The 21,290-nt window shown below is 41.3% G+C and overlaps 1 protein-coding gene across 3 annotated transcripts in view; it reads right to left on the bottom strand.

Moving 5' to 3' along the window:
• Positions 1-3,089: 3,089 nt before the first annotated feature.
• Positions 3,090-21,290, bottom strand: part of CEP63 (centrosomal protein 63) — a 68,275-nt gene continuing 50,074 nt past the window's right edge. The window contains exons 6-14 of one of the 3 annotated variants that reach the window (XM_079704732.1): positions 18,072-18,305; positions 17,655-17,794; positions 16,715-16,852; positions 13,755-13,869; positions 12,464-12,661; positions 10,684-10,770; positions 6,371-6,576; positions 5,322-5,601; positions 3,090-3,523 (exon numbers count right to left, since the gene is read on the bottom strand). In XM_079704732.1, coding sequence (XP_079560858.1) covers positions 3,365-3,523; positions 5,322-5,601; positions 6,371-6,576; positions 10,684-10,770; positions 12,464-12,661; positions 13,755-13,869; positions 16,715-16,852; positions 17,655-17,794; positions 18,072-18,305 — 1,557 coding nt within the window. In that variant the 3' untranslated portion in view covers positions 3,090-3,364. Of the gene's footprint in view, positions 3,524-5,321; positions 5,602-6,370; positions 6,577-10,683; positions 10,771-12,463; positions 12,662-13,754; positions 13,870-16,714; positions 16,853-17,654; positions 17,795-18,071; positions 18,306-21,290 lie in introns of those variants that run through there. The other 2 variants (XM_079704733.1, XM_079704734.1) reach the window with 2 other exon arrangements.

Here is a 21,290-nt window from a genome sequence, read left to right as displayed (position 1 = left end):
CTCACGGGCCCAGCCGCTCCGCGGCATGTGGGATCTTCCTGGACCGGGGCACGAACCCGTGTCCCCTGCATCGGCAGGCGGACTCCCAACCACTGTGCCACCAGGGAAGCCCCTGTCATATCTTTTTGAAGAATGAAGTTGAGAGATGAAATCACAATCAAATGTTCTGACAAATTCAGACAATCATTAACTACTTCAACTTTCAACAACACAGTATAAATTTAAGGACATACACAGCACCTCATGGTTCCTTAAGCGCTTCCAGTGACTACAGCGTCTGCCACTGTTCCTCCTAGTCAACAAGTACTATGAACATTCCAGAAGCAGGGGTTGTACCTACATACTCTAAGTGGAAGCTTGGGACCGTCTGAAACTCAGAATCTCCTCACACCAGTCCACGCTGGTACAGTATTTTCAGAGTCTGCAAAGCCCTCTCAGAAATATCTTTTCAGTAAATCCCCTCAACGCCATGAAGTATTATCCCCGTTTTAGAGGTCAGTACAGTGAAAGCTAGAATGGTGGTGATTTGCATCCACCTGGTATTTGCTTAGTATCTATTATGTGTTAGGCAGCCTGCTGACTGAGGATGGCCCCTGCCTTTGAGCAGTTTTCGGTTCAGTGGGAGAGACAGAAATTGAAGAGGAAGCACACACAGGGTGCTCAGCGCTTTGAGAGACGCACACACAGGGCGCTGTGAGAAACGAGGAGGAACTCCCCCTGGATGTACGAAAGCCTTGCCAGTCGAGGTCCTAAGGGCACGGGGGGCTGGGGGGGTGGGGGAGCGTGTGGGAAGAGGGGCTGGCTGAAGGGACGGTGTGCACAAAGGCTCACAGGGAAAATGTGCTGCCTCTGAGGAAGGACATTTGTTCACTGCTCTTTGAACTGAGCACCTCCAAGTGCTGGGCTTGTGTGGAGAGATGAGGGCTCCCACCAGACTGCCAAGTCCTTCCCCTCAAGGAGCTTAATTCTAAAGGCAGAATAGACAATAAAAACGTAAATCAAGTACAAAATGACTGCAGAGTGCCGAGTACTATGAAGGAAATAACTCAGGGCAGGGAGCGGGAGAAGCTGGGAGAAGCGGGTTTTGGAGACAGCAGTCAGGGAGGCTTTGGAGAAAGCGCCTATGGCAGGCGCGGTGAGAGAAAGGGACACCAGGTAAACGGCGAGCGCAGCAACTCTCCCAGGTTACAGCTGCAGCACTCGAGAGGCAGAAAGGAGGCCAGCGTGGCTGGAGCACGAGGGAAGGACGATGATGCCCTGGGTGACGGAGGCGGGCACGGGGTACTGAGGGCCTTGTAGGTGATGACAAGCAATTCAGATTTCAACTGAGAGCAGTGAGGAGCCTTTGAGGGCTGGACGGTGTTGAATTTACATTTCTAAAGGGTATCTCCGGAGGCGCTGTAGAGAATGAATTCGTGGGGTCAAGGGTAGGAGTCCTCGTACCAATTAGGAGGCTACTGCCAGAACCTAGGTGAGTGACTGGCTGGCAGCCGTGAGGAGAGAAATGGTTGGACCCGAGATAGGCGGCAGCATGGACAGGACCTCCGGATGGCCTGGATACAGACATGTGGGTAGGAAGGAATCAAGTATAACTCCTAGCAATTGGCACCCATGATGCTGTCCTGACACGGAATCTAAGCAAGAGGGAGAATCAAGAGCTCTCTCTTGGAAATGTTCAACCTAAGATGCTTATCAGACATTCAAGTGAAGATATTCCATAAGCAGTTCAATATGTAAGGCAGCAGCTCTGGGGAGAGGTCAAGATCAGTTCTGAATGCGGGGGTCACTGGCCTACAGATGGTACTAAAAGCTTGAAGTTGAATGGAACGGCCTAGGGAAGAGCATGTTGAGTGAGAAAACCCACATCGAAGTCCTGGGGTGGGGGGTTGCTTTAGAAGAGGAAAAGCCACAAGAGTCGAATGAGACGGAGTGGCCAGTGGGCAGGAGTGTCAGGTCAGAGAAGCCAGGAGAGGAAGAGGGAGAGGCCGAGTGTGTGACATGATGCTCAGGACTAACGAGGTAACCTCTAGAGCAGAGCAGTTTCACGGCAGGGAGGGAAGTGGGGATGGAGAGGGTTAAGAGGACAGTGGGAGGGGCTTCCTGGTGGCGCAGTGGTTGAGAGTCCGCCTGCCAATGCAGGGGACACGGGTTCGTACCCCGGTCTGGGAGGATCCCACATGCCGCGGAGCGGCTGGGCCCGTCAGCCATGGCCGCTGAGCCTGTGCGTCCGGAGCCTGTGCTCCGCAACGGGAGAGGCCACAACAGTGAGAGGCCCGTGTACCGCAAAAAAAAAAAAAAAAAGAAAAAAGAAGAAGAAAACAATGGGAACAGTCACTGCGGACAATTCTCACCAGAGATGTCTGCGTGAAGGGGAGCGAATGTGTGGAGCAGGAGACAGGGAGGGTGTGGAACCGAGGTTCTGCTTTGCTCTAAAGAAAGGAGAAATAACAGGACGTTTCCATGCTGATGGGAAAGATCCACCGAGAGGGTCGGATCACAGGAGCCCCATCCTTGGGCGGCAAGAGCCCTACACCTCACCTTCTGGTCTCTACCTGCACATTCCAGCTCCTCTGCTGGATCTAATCGCGTGATGCTCTTGTGCCGGTGTCCTCCAGGGCAGCCAAGTTCTAAGTTCTGCTCGTCTCTCTCCTTGCCCTCCTCCTCCTCAGCTCGCCATGGCTTCAAATGCCCCTGCACCTTGAGAGCTCCGTCTCCCCTTTAAACCTCTCCTCAGAAATGCAGACACCAAGATTTCCACCGTGTGTCCCCAGGCACCCACACTAACCCAGCCCCAGGCTCCACCCCCACCTCCCTCCTCCCCCTGTGTTTTGAGCAAGAGAAGGCTTCCTGTCAAAGTCCTTCAGCACCTTTACACACTTCGGCCCAACCTCACACAGTACCAGCCCAGCTGGCTAATGAGAAGCAAAACCAGTACACCAACCTGGATCACTCTGAGTCTGAAATCCATGCTTCCACTACATACAATGCTACTGCTCTCAAAGGAAGTTCCTATAGTTAGTTTATTTTCAACACGAATCATAAAATCTTTAATTAGTCTACAGCTATTCACATTTAAGTCAGCAGGAGAAAGTATCACTTTACGATAATAAATATTAACATGAGAAAAAGTCTAGCAAAGTGGTTTATTTACAAGTTATTGCTGGAAAAAGTCCATCAAACAAACCAGTGCAGTGAAAACACCTTAGAGCTAGTATCAGTTTCTCAGACTCCTCATGGCAGCTTTATTAGTACATCTCATTTTTATGCTTTCTATATGTTCAGCCTTTCAAAGAGCTGCTACTTCATGATGACAGTAACTCTTCGGTGTTTATTTTTATTTCCAAGTTTGTGATTTTTTAAGAGGCTACTTTAGGGCTGTGAATTGTTTCACTGTCTTTTCACTCTCTCTTTTTAGTTCTTCAATATGGGCGTCCAGGCGCTCTAGAATGTGATGAGACCTCTGTTCCTCCTCCTCCAAAAATCTTGTGACTATTGAATCAAGAGGAGACAGGGGCAAGGGACACTAGAAGACAAACACATTTTGACACATATAAGTTGAATAGTATATTTCTAAGACACATTCTTCATGATATTTTCTAACTAGCAATATTAAAAGGTGACTTTTTAAAAAATGCTTTCCTCTGAAAGCATTTGTATATCCTTCTATACCCCAGAAGAGAAATACTTAATGCCGATTATTTCAAACACACTTTTAAAATCTGAATGTTACGTTTGTTTTAAAGCATAGAAAATCTACCTATAATAAATTAGATATCAGTTAAAATCAATACTTTCCTTCTTCCAAATTTTGAGTCCAAGTGCCTTATCTGAAACCACTGGTTTCAGAATTTAGATTTTAGAAAGGTCACATGTACCAAATTCAGTCAATCCTCATGTGCAGTAGCTATTTTCTATGAAAGTCATCTCAAACACTGAATTAATGAATATTGAAACACTGCTCTTATGGGAGACACACACACACACACACACACACACACACTTCACATAGACTATAATCCTAACTCCTAAAAACAACTCATCCAGTAGATTCTATTTTCTTTATTTTACAAAAGAGAAAACATGGTTGAGAGTGTTTAGTGACCTGCCCGAGGCCACCCCACTAAAGGGTGCCAGAGTTGGGGTTCAAACCCTGTTCAACGCCAGCATCCGAGCTTCTTGCACTGCACTGTGCTGTCCCCCAGGGGCTCCATCCTCTGGGTATCTCAACTCAGCACAAGAGCTGAAACAAGAGGGCAAAGTGCCACCTTGACTGACCTCAGCTGGAAACATGCAAGTCCAGTGACTCAAATTTTGTGCACCTCTGCACACGTTCACGAATGACTGTGGATGTGCTCGTGAGTACTGCTCAGGGGTTACAAACAGTTTAAAGAGTAGACAAATTCGCAAATACAGACTCAGGAGGGGTCAGAGGTAGCTCCCATAATCAAACACATTGATATTTCTGAAGTAAAATGCTAAGGGGGATCAATAAAGTCTATATATACTATCACATCAGTTCAGTTCAGGCCAGGTGAGGTTTCAGTGCCAAATAAGTTTTGCTGACAAACTTAGGAAGAAAGTTAGTTGTCAGACCTTTTTTGGATTTCAGAATTACATATATTACATATATTTTGACAACTAAAAGAAAACCTTCCCATGGACTTGTTGGCACATTAAAAAGTCAAAAATACTGAACTTTCACAGGTATAGGACCTCGGGAGGTTGATGGGAATGCATGGCCAGAGGCGAGTGCTTCAGCACAGAAGGTAAAGAAAAGATGGTGGAGTGGAGTCCTCCCAGCAGCTGCAAGAACAAGGGGCCAGTCCACGTGGAAAGGCAGCCTCTGTCACCAGGGCCACCACTGTGTGGCCCCCAGTCCATGCTCTAGACACGTCAGATGTGACTCCTTCCCCCGCCTCTACCCACCTCTTTCCCTTTCCAACCGTTCCTTTTCTCCTTCCCCACTGTCTATGCCCCAGGACTATCCTGGCAGGCAGAGATATTCCTTGAACCAATCATCCCAACACAAAATTGACCCTCTCTGAAAAAGGCAGGAGTGGAGTTTCCCATTCAGGTTAAAAAGAAATGAATACCTATAACTTATGTTATATTTCATAAGATGCATTTTGAAAAGTAGTTGTGGCCAACAGTGTCTTCACAAGCAAAACCTTTAAGACAGAAATAACTGAGGATAACAAAGGCTGCTTAAGAGAGAGAACCAGTAAGGGGGGTAGGGGGGGAATACTGCTCCGCCTTAAAATAAAAAATAAAATCAAACTAAATAAACTTAATAAACTAGTAAGCTCAGCAAGTCTCCATACCAAATATATAAAGTCTTCTTGGTCATTTATACTTGCAGAGACAATGTCAGAAGAATTGGTTTCATTTGTATCGAGCACTGAAGGCAGAGAGTGAGTTTTGCACAGAAAGTTAGAAGGCAGAGAGATGGTGGAGCAGCACGGGCTGATTTGATGACTCGGGGGGCTGAGGCCCCTGGACACAGGCTCTATGCTATCCAACGCTTGTCCTTGAGTAGAATGAAGACCTGCTTTGTAGCGCTCAGCCTTCATCCCATCATGCTTGCGCTGGCCACTGGTTGGCCTGGATAGCAGATTAGAAAATAAAACAGATAAACATTGTAGCAACTTTCCTCTTTTAAAACATACTTGTTGAAGTTCACTTAAACTCACAGGACCAGGCTAAGAAGGCTGTAATTTTACCAAATGAGCAGCCCGCTCCGACCAGATGGTCTTTCCCTCACTCCTGCCCCAATCCCCGATCCCCACTGCCAGGCCCCCGCCCACCACACACTTACAATACAGCAAGGAAGATAAGCAAGCTGCCAGGGTGACCCCGTGTGGTTGGTGCTTAGGATAGAGGGAAGCACTGTGCAGAGAGAAGGCCCTTATCTTCATCTGGGGAAGAGGTGGGAGCGGGGGGTGAGGGTGTCAGCAAAGGCTCCCGGTAGGAAAACGTGTAAGCCGTACCGTAGGAGCTGAAGCCAGGTGGTTTTTCACTGAATGCTGACTTCTTAGGTAACCGTCTATCATTAGTTGACCAAAACTACAAAAGAAGCTTTTTACAAAAAGCCAACTTCTACTTCTTATGGGGCAAGTGGGGCCCAAGAGGTAGGAGGCGGCATGAGCAGGCTCAGTGGAACAGGCTGCCGTTTACACCTACATCCAGAAGCCTCGATGAAAGTGCTTAGAACCCCTGCACCTCTTAACCTAACAGCTTTACTTGTCCACGGTGTACTTCGGGATTAAACAGAGTCCTTTGACAAAGGTTTAATTTCTGTAAATTATTCTCAAAGAAATGAGAATTATATTATAAAGATATATATTTTAAATAAACTATGAAGAAATTTTACTTGAACTCCGTGTTCTTGAACTCAGGTACTCTGCTGTGTGTTGGTTTAAAGATCCTGTCATGGGTTTTTTTGCAAATCTGAGTAGAAATCTCCAGCTGAGCTTTGGTATCCATCAAATCTTTCTGTAGTTGTTGATTTTCAGACACTAATTTATTTAATGCCTCAATACAATTCTCCTGGAGGTCTGCTAGTGAAACCTCTTTTGCCTAATAAAAAAGAATACTAGAGTCACTTAATTTGTACAAGAATAACTTGTAATCTGTGATACTGCTGTTGGAAAATTACTTTCAGCTGTGACTAGTTAATCTACGGCTTTACTCAGGAAAAAGTGAAGATTTGGTTTTGGTCCCCTAAAAGAGAAACAACGTTCTGTTTCTTACAGTAAATAGGGGCAGAAAACGAGGAGCACAATGGGCTTCCCTGATGTGCCAAGGAATATCCAAGGAACTGGAGGAAGGCTGGATCTAGGATGGAAGAAAGCTACCGATGAGAATCAAAAACAGGGAAAAAGAAAGAAAACAGCAGCCACGGATTCTTCCTCAAGAAAGAGAACATTGAGCTCAGTGAAATAAGGCAGACAGAGAAATCCAGATACTGTATGTTATCACTTAGATGTGGAATTTAAAAAATAAAACAAACAAATATTACAAAACAGAAACAGACTCACAGATACAGAAGAAACTAGTGGTTTACCAATGGGGGGAGGGGAGGGACCGGATGGGGGAGGGGTTTAAGAGGCACAAATGCATGTATATGTATAAATACATAAGCCACAAGGGTATACTGTACAGCACAGGGGATAAAGCCATTATTTTACAATAACTCTAAATGGGCTATAATCTATAAAAATACTGACTCATGTTGTACACTTTAATATAATATTGTAACTATACTATACAATTATACAACTACGCTTTAACTTAAAAAAAAAAAAAGCTACTGATTAAAAAAAAACAAAAGGAAAGAGAAGGTTGAATAACCCCAGAATACCTGTGGAAGAAAATCAAGAGACCTATTTCAAAGAAAGACATTTGGACATAAGGTTCTGAAAAGGAATTGTGGCTGGCAGGGACAACTTTTAAGTAAACAACTCTCTGGTCTTAAAGACTTTTACATAATGTTGGCACCTATTCTGGTATGTGAAATAAATTTGGACATGATAAGGCAGTATTCAAGGATAAGGTAGGTATGACTACTCTGATCTGGTCTGAATTCTGTGATTATTTATTGTTCTTCAATTCTAGGTGTTTCCTGGTAATATAGTACCTAAAAAAATAGAGGTCTGGAGCATTTTCTTCTAATGACAAAATATTTTTATTAGCATTCTGAAAAATTATGGTTATCTTCTTTGGAATTTAATTTGATGTTTAGCTTGGTCTTTTCTATAAAGAACTTTCTGAAAAGAAGGTGGTAAACAGTGGTTTGACAAACAGAATTTACCTAACAAAAAAATAAATCTTAAAATACAACCACTTAACTATCTGTTCTAGCAGTGACAGTAAGTTACAAAATGCTAAACTCTCAAAAAAAAATTTGCAGGAGATAGGAGTTAAACTATAAACTACTGTCAATTTTTTTTACTGTGGTAAATACTTTATCAGAGCTATTGCTTTTACTATTAAGATAATTAGATACTTTTATTAAAAGTTATTTAGCTAAAATATTCATTTGTAAAAGTAATATCACCTTCCTCCATGGTAAAATGCAAAATGGAACTTTCTAATAATTGTTCTTAATACGTACACCACGTTTACACTGTGTGTAACTTCAAAACTGGAGGAAGTATAAACTGCTAACAGGATTCTCACCAGCCAGAGTTTGATGCCTGATGTCATTAAATATATTTTTTAAAAGAAGATAATGTTTGCTTTTGCCAGGCAGGCATCTTTTAAATTTTTCTCAAATTTATTATTTTATTATCAACAATTACAGAAAATGAGTGTGGAAGGTAATATAAAAAGTGCATAGCGGGCTTCCCTGGTGGCGCAGTGGTTGGGAGTCCGCCTGCCGATGCAGGGGACACGGGTTCGTGCCCCGGTCTGGGAAGATCCCACATGCCGTGGAGCGGCTGGGCCCGTGAGCCATGGCCGCTGGGCCTGTGCGTCCGGAGCCTGTGCTCCGCAACGGGAGAGGCCACAACAGTGAGAGGCCCACATAACGCAAAAAAAAAAAAGTGCATAGCAAGCACACACCTTGCTGTGTAAAGGACATTATCACTACCGTTAGATAGAGGTTTCAGGAGAAATTAGGCTGAACAGATTCTCTGGTCTTTGTCTGGCTTACGCACCCCTGAGAGTTCCCAACTCTTAAATATGAATAGGTAATCACTGTATAAGATAAGATTCTGTCAATCAGCTATTGCCAAATCCTGAGCCTTCTGAAGATTCTGTGGTGCAAATCAGATTGGTTCTTGGTTTTCTCCACCACTAGCTTAGTATTGGGTTAAATCAGGGCATATAAAGTCATTTTCCTCCCTCCCTCCCTCCCTCCCTTCCTTCCTTCCTTCCATCTTCCCCCTTACAAAATGTTTAGTTGTTGTCTCCTCTCCCACTTTTTCCATCCTTGTAGGTTTGTGCTTTAAAAAAAAAAAAAATCCTTTCATTATAGATTTAGAGGGATTTGGGGAGGGAGCAAGATTAGATGTGCACATTCATCTGCCACCTTAAATGACGGCATAATATTTCCTAGTATAGAGAGTCATGATTAACCATCCCTCTATAGATTAACATTTAGTTTTTTTCAAAATTTTGGATATTGCAAACAACACTGAAATGACCGTTTTTATGCCTTTGCTCCTATAAGATGGGTTCTTTGGGAATGCAAACTGATATGATCTTTCTGGAAAACAATGATGATCAAAATCAGAAAAGTACATGACTCAGGACTTTATAGGCTACATGTATTTACATACAGTTTAATGGATATTGCTAAATTGCCCTCTAGAATAGCTATGTCAATTCACTTTCTCATTAACAGAGCACTGAAGAGCCTGTTCCTCTATATCCCTGCCAACACTGGCTATATTGGATTTAAAAAATCATTGTCAAGCCAATAAACAAAAGAAGATTTATTTCTTTTGTTTTGATTATTAGAGGGGTGTAACTGCTTTTCTTCATTACTGGATTTTTGCATTACTTCTATGAATTATCTATTTATGTCCTTTACCCATTTTTCTACTGGATTCCAATCTTTTTATTATCTTTACAGGAAATCCTTATATATTAATATTTTATATTAACCTTTTATCTGTTAATAGATTGTTTTCCTCTAGTCTATTAGTCTTTTTTAATGGGGTCTTTTGTCATCCAGAAATTTTATATTTATACGTTGTAAAATTCCTTATGTTGTAAAATTCTTTACGGTTTTGTGATGCTAAGAGAGTCTCACCCTCTCAAAATATTATAAAAATGGTCCCCCGTATTTTCTTTTAGCTGAAATAACATATTCATGTAGTTTTTTGCATGTTCTCCCATGCCAGCCTCCATAATCCATGAGTGTGGAACTAAAACTACTTAGGAGCAAATAGGGGCATTATGTGACCATGAATCTTTGGAGGCACACACTCTCTGGAAATACAGAAAAAAAGAATTTCTACAGTCTCTGGGCATTTGACCTACATCAAGAAAAGATGGGTCAGAACAGATGGGTCATTTTGAAAATTATAAAGATTTTATAACAAAATAGTTCAAAGAGCATCCACACAGTTTATAACTCACTGTTAGCTGATCATGTTCTCTGGTTTCACAGCAGTTTGTTTACATTTCTTATCCTCCCTACTAGATTACCCTCAATCTTGTAAAGGCAAGAATCTTATCTTAATTCATCTTTGTGTCCATTACACTGTCTACTAAAATACTTTGAACATAAAAGATTCTAGAATATTTGATGAAATGAACTATATCTTGTAGAAATATAATTAAAACCAAATTATTTAAAAAATCATATACTTTATAATGAAAAGATATTGTGAACACAATAATTTCAGTAATAATAATAACAGCATCAAACATTTATTGTGTATTTACTAAATGCCAGACACTATGCTAAGCCCTTTACATACATTCTCCCTATTAAGAACACATTATGTATTTTATCACATACATAATATATTTTTAAATCTTCTAATCGCTGGAGTGGAGAGTCATATTTTGCTCACTCCCATCACTGTCTTGACTTCTTTTCATTTGAGGAAGTTTTTGCAGAAGGATCATTTCATAGTTTGATCTTAACTTTCTCTTTACAATATCAGTATTTACAAAGTGATTTCTTTAAAGGCTTGGATAGTAGAAAAACTTAAGTTTCTATTTATGTACCTCATGTAAACCCAATTCCAATTTCATCACCATTTCAGAAAGACGATGATTTTCTAACTTGAGTGACTCCAACTGAGCCAAAATCTCCTGAGAAGGGAAAAGCAAAAAACAAATAAATGTAACAAATAAATCAAACGCATCTTGTAAAATTTTTCCACATGAAATTTTCATTAGGTGAGGTCACACTCTTCGTTCATATATACAAATACTTTCTGAAAGGTTGTTGAAAAGGTGTTTCAACATTAATTCATATGCATGCAATTAGAATGCTATTCTAAGAAGATGAATCAGGCACTGGTAACCCCCAGCACTCCTCTTACTGGCCTCCACCTCCAGCATCATGTGGACTGCACTCCTTTCATAAGGTAGTAAAACTTATTTTCAGTCCTCATTCTCCTTAGCTTTTCTGCTTAGCCATTCCTACTTGAAAAGATTCCTTCCTTCCCTGCCTTCCTGCTTCCTTTGTGAAAACTACCCGATTTCCTTCCTTATTGCTACCTTTCTTTTTAGCTCCATTCCAACACCTTTTTACCCTAAATGAGTAGATTCCTAAGTTTGGTGCAAGTCTCTCCTCTTCATACTATGCCTTCTCGCTATAATATCAAAGTCTCTCAGGGTTTCAAATGCCAACTTCATGCAAAGATTTCCGCAGCTAAATGTCTTACCTTGATTTTAATCTTGAACTCCAGGCCTTCTGTGGAGTTGACTACTAGATATTTCCATATGGAAGTCCAGCCTTTATCTCAAACCAGTGTCCCATCTGCCAGCTCGCCTATTTTATGTACCCTTTATATAAACTCATTATCCTCCTCAAACCTGCTCCGTACCTTTTCTGTATTTCACTAAAGAGCATCACTTTCTATTCAGTTGCCCAAGCCAGAATCCTGAGTGACATCTTTTCCTAACTCTGTCTAACTCATTCTCCTGGTCCAATCAAATACAAAGCCCAGTCGATTTTCTCCAGAATGCATCCATTTCCCTCTGCCTCCCTGGCGCAGCGCTCGGGCCACAGTCTCGCTGCTGTGACAGCATCCGAGTGGTCTCTTTGCCTCCTCACTTATTCTCCACACGACAACCACAGAGACCTTTTACTCCTGCACAGGGTGGGCAGGCCCTTCAGGAGCAGGTCACTGCTTCCCAGTCTAATCCCTGACCACTCGCCCTGTCTGAACTCTGGTCTGTCACAACGAACGTGGCACAGCCTCAATACACACCCTACACACCACAGAGGGGGTCTCTTCACTTGTCTCACCTACTCTCACCTCCCACCAATCTCCACTAGACTGCTTGTTAACCAGCCTACCCTTAGCATGAAGAAGAGGGCTAACAAAAATTTACTGAGTTAACTACTATGGAAACTCTACCTTTAATAAATTGAATCTTCAAAAACAAACTTCAAGGGCTTCCCTGGTGGCACAGTGGTTGGGAATCCGCCTGCCAGTGCAGGGGACATGGGTTCGAGCCCTGGTCCGGGAAGATCCCACATGCCACAGAGCAACTAAGCTCATGCGCCACAACTAATGAGCCTGAGCTCTAGAGCCTGCAAGCCACAACGACTGAGCCCGCGTGCCACAACTACTGAAGCCCGCACGCCTAGAGCCTGTGCTCCACAACAAGAGAAGCCACTGCAATGAGAAGCCCGCACACTGCAACGAAGAGTAGCCCCCGCTCACCACAACTAGAGAAAGCCTGCGCGCAGCAACAAAGACCCAATGCGGCCAAAAATAAATAAATTTAAAAAACAAACTTCAAATAAAGAGAATTTTTGTCCTAGTTTCACCTTGTGCTCTTCTTCTTTTTCTTCTGCCTTCTGTATCTCTGCTCTGAGTTGCTTCTCCATGTCAGAGGAAGAACTTCTGGTGGAAGCAATAGTGATATCTCGCTGATGTAACTCTCGAGTTAGCTGGGAGATCTCCATCTTCATTCCCTCTAGTACAGAACTGTAACTCTGTTCAGCCTGCAAAATCTGTTCTTTCAACTACAAAGAAATAGAAGGCATTAAAAATTAAGAGAAGACAGGTTAGATAGAAAAATATAATAATAAAGTAATTTTTACCTTACCTCAAGACATGAATTTTTCCCTGATTAAATCTGCAGAAAATTAGCAATTTACCAAAGCTGCATATCTGTACTGATGGTCAGGTGGTTGTACCCACAATTACCTATTAGATCTCAAAACAGGGAGAGATGCCTTACTCAAATGCTGAGAACCAGTATCAAAGTCGAAGCCACATTGTTTAGAGAACAGCACCTGTGACCTTCATTCTTTTTCTAGTTGCAAATCTAAAAGTTTTGCTTATATACTTTCCTGGTCCACAGAAGACAACAGAAAGGCAAGAGGAAGAAAGGGGCTAGAAGTAATCTCAAAGAAGTAATAAAAAATATGAGTCAACAAACAGGACAGCCAGGGCCCACTAACATAGAGACAAACTCTGCACACTTCAAATGCCAATGAGGATATAACTACCCACAGCACAGAAGAGAATACACATCCATCACCACCTGTGGTCGGTAAGAAAATATTAAATGCCAGCTCATATAATATGTTCATGTGCTTGTGCAAGCAAGAAGGTGCATAGCTTCTAGAAAACTTTTCATCAAGGCACATTTAAAATAACGTTGTAGGGCTTCCCTGGTGGCGCGGTGGTTGAGAGTCCACCTGCCGATGCAGGGGACACGGGTTCATGCCCTGGTCTGGGAAGATCCCACATGCCGCGGAGCGGCTGGGCCCGTGAGCCATGGCCGCTGAGCCTGCGCGTCCAGAGCCTGTGCTCCGCAACAGGAGAGGCCACAACAGTGAGAGGCCCGCGTAAGGCAAAAAATAAATAAATAACGTTGTAGAGTTCACAGGGGCAGGCTTCAACTACCTTGAAAATACTTACACTGCATCCCTGGGGATGACACAGAAAGACACTCTCCTAAGCACCTTCCAGGTACTCTCTACTCATGAGCATCAAATGGCCTCTGGGTTACACTTTTCTCTCATTAAAAATAATTCCTGTGACCTCTCAACGCACAGCTGAGTCCATAAACACAAAGGGCTTTGCGATCCCAGGCACGCGGACCTTTACCTTCTTAATCTCGGCCCTGTACTCATTGTTATGCACTTCCATCTTCTTCAGTTCTTCATATTTTTCCATTAGCTCTTGGCTCAGCTGTTTACATGTTGTACTCACAGATTCCAAGCTGTATGACAAAATTAAGGTCACATATTTAAAATAAAACAAACCCTGAAACCCACAAATTGAGTTACCTAACCTATTTTCTTGATGTCCAAGAAATACACTTAAACATTACCTCCCACCCCAAAATAAAACTCATTTCCGATTTCCTTATCGCTGGAGGCAGCTAAATCCAATTCACACTTCTGGAGATACTTTGGAGTTCTGTGTTTACCTATATTCTTTCTCTATGCTTAGAATATTACTGGTTACAAAATTCTAAAGATTATAGCAACTTAGGTAGTTGTTTTCTCTCTAGTTGTACAGGAGCTGCATCATAATCTCAGTCTTCACCAACTTAATTACAATCCCATCCTACACACAGCTGCCAAAAGAATCTTCTTCAAAGAGTTTCCAACTTGTCACCCTTACTTAAGAATCAACCACTCATCAGATACAAGAACCTCAGGGGCACCATACCTCTCTTATCTCACAGCTCGTATCTACTAATAAACTCTTTTTTGCCGCTAAATTGCTAGGCTTTACTGTCTGCCATGTGCCATTTGCTAAGCCTGACTTCTTGTCTCTTCACACACCATCCCCTTGACCACACAGCACCTTCCCCTCCTACCAGGCAATGGATAGTCAACACCCTTTCAAGAATCAGATCAACATTTACCTGGATAGAGCCACACTGACCCTCATTCCTTAATTACCTTAAAAACAGTCTATTTTCAATTGTTAGAGCTTGAATGTAGACATTTTCTAGAATTTTCACTTTAAATTGCTCTTAGGTCCTTTAATGTGCATATTATGTTTCTCGCACTAAAAATTCTATGATTAAAATAATGTCTTTTACTTCTTACCTCCCTCTAACCTTGCCCACCATACCCTTATGCCCTGCATCATTTGGTTCCAGACCGTTCAGTACAGGCTTAATAACTATCTAGGTTGTTTCACCCACACAGTCAACTTACCAGACAAGCTATCATTCAAAAATACCATCTCTACAATACAACAACACAAAAACAATCACTTAAATTCCTCCAGTTCCTGTTTCACGGAATATTCTGTTCAAACTGAACAACACAAATAAGCTGTCTAAAAGGGTTCATTTTTCTACTTGCCTTTTGATACAGAAAAATAATTTTGAAAGTCTTTGTTTTATTACTGAACACTGGTATTTGTATCCATTTATTCCAACTTTACCTATTTCTAAAAATCCTAGAATGCTTATTTATTTGGTACTTAGAATGTGACTATAGTGTGTCAAACACTGAGGTAGAGAGAGAAGAAAATCAGATAATCTTGTCCTACCTACAGATGGGAAAATCGAGGCCTAAAGAGACTAAAGTGTCCCAGGTCACAACGCAAGAGGCAGTGTGTCAGAAACAAGAGGCAAGTCTTCAGAGCCTGCTGAGAGCACAGCAAAACATGTAAAAGATCACTAAAAAGTCAATCAATGGAAAATCAGGATAAAAAATGTAAATATTAGTTCTAATGTCAATAAGAATACTAAGCTTTGGGCTTCCCTGGTGGCGCAGTGGTTGAGAGTCCGCCTGCCGATGCAGGGGACACAGGTTCGTGCCCCAGTCCGGAAAGATCCCACATGCTGTGGAGTGGCTGGGCCCGTGAGCCATGGCCGCTGAGCCTGTGCGTCCGGAGCCTGTGCTCCGCAACGGGAGAGGCCACAACAGTGAGAGGCCCGCGTACCGCAAAAAAAAAAAAAAAAAAAAAAGAATACTAAGCTTTTATTTTATTCAATCTAAAGTATGCAAATATACCTCAGTAATGACAACTAAGAATATCTTAAGTATTCCAAGGTGAGAAAGAAATAAAGCAAAAACTCTGTGTGTGTATGCATGCATATTTAATATGTAAGGAAAATATTTAGTGGTTTGCAAAAACAAATAAAAGATATATTACTTAAAGATAGGACAAAAAATTTATTACTGTACTTAAAAGGGTAAAATGGCAATTTTTTGGTTATCTGTTTGCCTAAAGGCTAACAGTTTATTTATTTTATTTTTATCTTCTACACAGCTGAAAATACTACTGTACAAATGACCATGATTTACGTTTAAAACAAAATATCAAACTCTTCCCAATCAGAAGGTTCAGCGGGATGATAAAGAAAGTTCACAGTATGGTGATACAAATGAGCTGGGCATGGTATAGCATAAGTCAGGGTTCAATCAACACACTAGGAAACATCAACAGCATTTCAGCACAGAAGGAAGGAGCACCATGTGTCCAGGGAGATCGCCCCAAGAACAGCTCCAGTGATGTGGCTGGTAGAAGGAAAGGTTGCCTAACTGAAGGCCTTCTGCACAGGAGAAGTGTGAAGACATACAGTCAGTCAACAGAGACACCTCTTTTGAAGAATTTGGTTTTAAAGGACAGCAGAGAAATACAGAAGTAACTTGACAGGGGTACAGAATTAAAGGAGGATTTTCATTTTTTTCCCAAGATGAGGAATATTAAAACATATTTTATACTAGTGGAAATGATTTAGCAGAGATTAAAAACTTCATGATGTAAAAGAGAAAAGGAGAAGCTGCAGAATCAGTATGTAAGTGGAGTCTTAGGAGCACAGACGTCATCCATTGATTCATTCACTCTAACAGATTAAGGACACAGACGGATTGCAGGCTGACTGGGAGGTTTGGTGGTAAGAATATTAGGAAGTTCTGCTTTAACTGAGTTTTACAGTTCTCCTTTAATCTCAATGAAATAAGAAGTTAGGCCATTTGTGAGTGATAGAGAGAAAAACATATTTTCACTTGTTATATTAGCTTACTTTATCAATACGATGATTGAAAACAGTTTCTAACAATTTGAGTGTTTCTGAAATGTATGTAATTACCTACCTGCCTTCCAGACGAGTCACTTCTGCCTGCAGAAGTTCTTCACTAGTGTGGGTAAAATCCAGTTGGGAGAGCACATTCTCTAAGTCTCCCTGCCCTTGAGAGGCATACCTCCTTTCTGCCTGAGACTCCTCCAGTGACCTATGGGAAGACACAGTAGGACTGTTAAAGGCCTTGTATCTTTGCAAACAAAAACAACACACAGCCAGTTCATATTTCCCAACTCTTCTTGGTAATGAAACTCTTCAGAACTCTTCAGTTTGTTTCCTGATTTACGAAAAAACAAAACAAAACAAAAAACTGGGAGAGTAAAGAGGCAGAGATGATGCTTCTAAAAAAGTCAGCAACAGTTTACTCCTTTCTCAACTGGGATTTGGCCTGTTTTTCAAGGGAAAAAGACAAAATGACAAAAATCACCTTGTTGTCACTTGATACCTTGAGTCAAAGAAACTGAAAAGTTATAGACGAAAACAGAAATGTGCACCAGACTTAAATTACAAACTTCAGAGCAACAATTCATACACAGAAACAAAATTAACTTTAGGATTTTTTAAAGGGCTATCTCAATAGCTGGCTTATTGATGGTATTGATGATAAGCAGCTACTAAACATGACCTGTTCTACCAAGGAAGGGAGGCCTCCCAGGAGACGGAGACTATAATTCCTTTCACGTTTGCAGTTTTGGCAAGGGTATGGATTGACAAAAGGCTTCCTAACTTTCTAAACATCAGAGTCTCTTGGTTAGGGGACCCAAACTGCAGGCAGAAAAAACTAATCATACAATATTTTCTAAAGATATAAAAATTTAACTCAGAAGTTAAAGCTGAATAAGAAAACCCATAATATGATCAAACACAAAATTATGAATACGCAATATTAAAAATGGTACTTAATGCTAAACCACCACATGGCTAAGATTAATAATATTTAAGATTAAATATACCTTATGGTCTCTACTGTGTGCTGAGTGTCAGTTGCCTTTAATTTTGCTTGTAGCTTCTCCTTTTGTATTCTTGTCTCACACATGAAATTTTCTTGAGTCTGAAGAGCTGCCTTCAATTCTCTCTTTTCTTCTCGCAGAACCTGCAAAAATACTCAGAAAAAAAGTCAGATGTTATTAAATTTTTCTATTTCATAAGAAAAGGTAGCCAGGGAGACAAACTGTAAGTTATATAACAGGCACCATATTAATAAGGCCTGTTATTAATATCTGATCCTGTTATTAATGTCAATATCTATTGACTACAGAGTAGGGAAGAAACCATAGGTTTTAGAACCTAGTTACAGGTTCATTAGTCTCTCTTAAAACACACATACACACATTTCCTCAGTTACAGTATATTACAATTTAAAAACACACCTCTAACAGTTTTTCAGATTCCCTCAATTTTTCTTCTTTTTGCTGCTGCTCTTGCATAATAGTCATATTGGTTCCAACCAAGTCATTGACCCTCATGGTGAGGTGCTCTATTTCCAACTCATTGGCACAGATGGTGTCATTGGCCCGCTCCAGCTTACTGCTCAGGTGCTGAATTTCCGACTGGCTGGACAGCTCCACAGACTCTAATTTTTGTTTCTGATTGGCAAGCTGAGCCTAGAAACACACAAATTACCAACTGGTAAAAGTGAAAAGGTAAAAGAATAATCAATGAATAAGGAAAACTAAAATGAAACTGAGTTTTACTTCCATAAATACATATAGCATTAGCTCATTAAAAATATATAATCCATTCATGATAAAAATAATTTCCATGATAAAAACTAGGAATAGAGGGGAACTTTCTCAATTTGGTAAAGACTATCTATAGAAACCTTACAGCTAACATTATACTTAAAGGGGGAAACTTGATACTTTCCCACTATGATCAGGTACAAGGCAAGGATGTCTCATCACACCACTCCTTTCCAGTGTCACACTGGATATCCTTGTTAATGCAATAAGGCAAGAAAAGGAAATAAAAGGTATACAGATGAGGAAAGAAGTCATAAAACTGTCTTTGTCCACAGATAACATGATCATCTATGTAGAAAATCTGAAAGAATCGACCAAAAAAAAAAAATCTCCTGGAGTTAGTAAGCAATTATAGCAAGGTTGCAGGATATAAAAGTCAATCACTTTCCTATATGTCAACAATGAACATGTGAAATTTAAATTAAAAACACAATACTATGGGCTTCCCTGGTGGCGCAGTGGTTGAGAGTCCGCCTGCCGATGCAGGCGACACAGGTTTGTGCCCCGGTCTGGGAAGATCCCACATGCCGTGGAGCGGCTGGGCCCATGAATCATGGCCGCTGAGCCTGCGCGTCCAGAGCCTGTGCTCCGCAATGGAGAGGTCACAACAGTGAGAGGCCCGCGTACCGCAAAAAAAAAAACAAAAAAACCCAGAATACTATTTATAGTAACACCTAAAGGAATTACTTAAGTATAAATCTAACAAAATATGTACAAGATCTATATGAGAAAAACTACAAAACTCTGATGAATGAAATTAAAAAACTAAATAAATGAAGAGATATTCCATGTTCATGGAAACAAAGAATCAATCCTGTCAAGATGTCAGTTCTTCCCAATATTATCTATGAATTCAACACAATCCCAATCAAAACATCAGCAAGTTATTTCATGGATATCAACAAACTAAAGTTTATATGCAGAGGCAAAGGCTAAGAATAGCCAATACAATATCAAAAGAGAAGAACAAAGTTGGATGACTGATGTTACCTAACTTCAAGATTTACTATAAAGCTACAGTAATCGAGACAGTGTAGTACTGGCAAAAGAACATACAAATAGATTAATGGAACAGAATACAGAGCCCAGAAATAGACCTTTATAAATATAGTCAACTGATCTTTGATAAAAGAGCAAAGGTGATACAATGGAGCAAAGATAGTCTCTTCAACAAATGGTGCTGGAATAACTGGACATCCACGTGCAAAAAAATGAATCCAGACAAAGGCCTTACACTCTCCACAAAAATTAACTAAAATGGGTCATAGACCTAAATGTAAAATGAAAACTATAAAACTCTTAGAAGATAGCATAGGAGACAACATAGATGACTTTGGGTACAGTAGGAGATAGAGGACCTACTGAGGTAGGAGATAGATGGACCCCTGGGCTGGACAGCTGGTGTCTGCAAGTGAAGTAAAATTGAAGCTTTGTCCTCACCCAGCCGCTCCAAGGACAAAGCAAGAGGCAGAAGCTGAGCTCTGCTGAAGTAAAAAGATGACCAGTGCTGAGGTCAAGGAAAACTTCCCTGTCTGCATATGTGCAGGAAGGCTCCTTGGGGGTCCAAAAGAGAGGGGGCACCACCCCATAATAAGTGTGGACATATCCCCACAGGCCGCTGCAGTGGGATCCATCTTACCAAAAAGTTGCACATGCATCTTGGCGAGGGTCCTAGGACCAGTGAGGTGAGAAAAAAGAAACAAGGTAACTGGCCAAAGGTAAACAAAGACCTGGAAGAACTGTCCTACATGAGGGATTTAAATCAACTCTTTACAGGATGCACATACTCCTTCTCTCTGGGTGTGTATTTATGCCTAGATTCTGACTTACTGCACTACTCATTCAGGATGACTGCACTCCTCTCCTGGTGTGTATTTCTTTTTTTTCTTTTTTTTTTTTCTTTTTGCGGTACGTGGGCCTCTCACTGTTGTGGCCTCTCCCGTTGCAGAGCGCAGGCTCCGGTTGCACAGGCTCAGCAGCCATGGCTCACAGGCCCAGCCGCTCCGCGGCATGTGGGATCTTCCCGGACCAGAGCACGAACCCGTGTCCCCTGTATCGGCAGGCAGACTCTCAACCACTGCGCCACCAGGGAAGCCCCTGGTGTGTATTTCTGCCTTGCTTCTGTCTTAAATAAACTGCTTCTCTGTGTGCTCTCCCACATGATATGCTGTGTCTCTAATAATAAACTTTGTACCTGTTTTTACAGTTTTTGCCTCCTTGAAACATTCTTGCTTTCAATGGGGGTAACAGCCAGGGCCACAGTGCTTCTAGCCTCTAGTCCCTGGTGGTCTAGCAGCTAGGATTCCTGGTTTTCATCCAGACTACCCAGGTTCAATTCCTGGCTAGGAAACTAAGATCTCTATTCAGGACCACTCACCGCTATCTCTCCGAGATCAATATCTTTGTAGACACAACACCAAAGACACAATCCCTGAAAGAAATAACTGACAAGCTGGAATTCATTAAAATTGAAAACTTTTACTCTGTGAAAGACAATGTCAAGAGAATGAGAAGACAAGCCAGGTCTGGGAGAAAATATTTGCAAAAGACACACCTGATAAAAGGACTGTTATATAACATATAAAAAGAACTCTTAAAATTCAACAAGAAAACAAACAACTCCATTAAAAAATAGGCCAAAGACTTGAATACCGATGGCAAAAAAGTATTATATATGAAAAGATGATCTATATCATATGTCATCAAGGAAATGCAAATTGAAACAATTACATATCTATTAGAATGGCCAAAATCTGGAACATTGACAATAGTAAATTCTGGCAAGGATAAGGAGCAACAGGAACTCTCATTCATTGCTGGTGAGAATGCAAAATGTTACAGCCATTT

Source organism: Hyperoodon ampullatus (assembly GCF_949752795.1).
Source record: "Hyperoodon ampullatus genome assembly, chromosome: 5".
In the NCBI taxonomy this organism is placed as follows: domain Eukaryota; kingdom Metazoa; phylum Chordata; class Mammalia; order Artiodactyla; family Ziphiidae; genus Hyperoodon; species Hyperoodon ampullatus.
The sequence above is the reverse complement of the archived record's forward strand: the minus strand, read 5'-3'. Positions and strand labels throughout refer to the sequence as shown.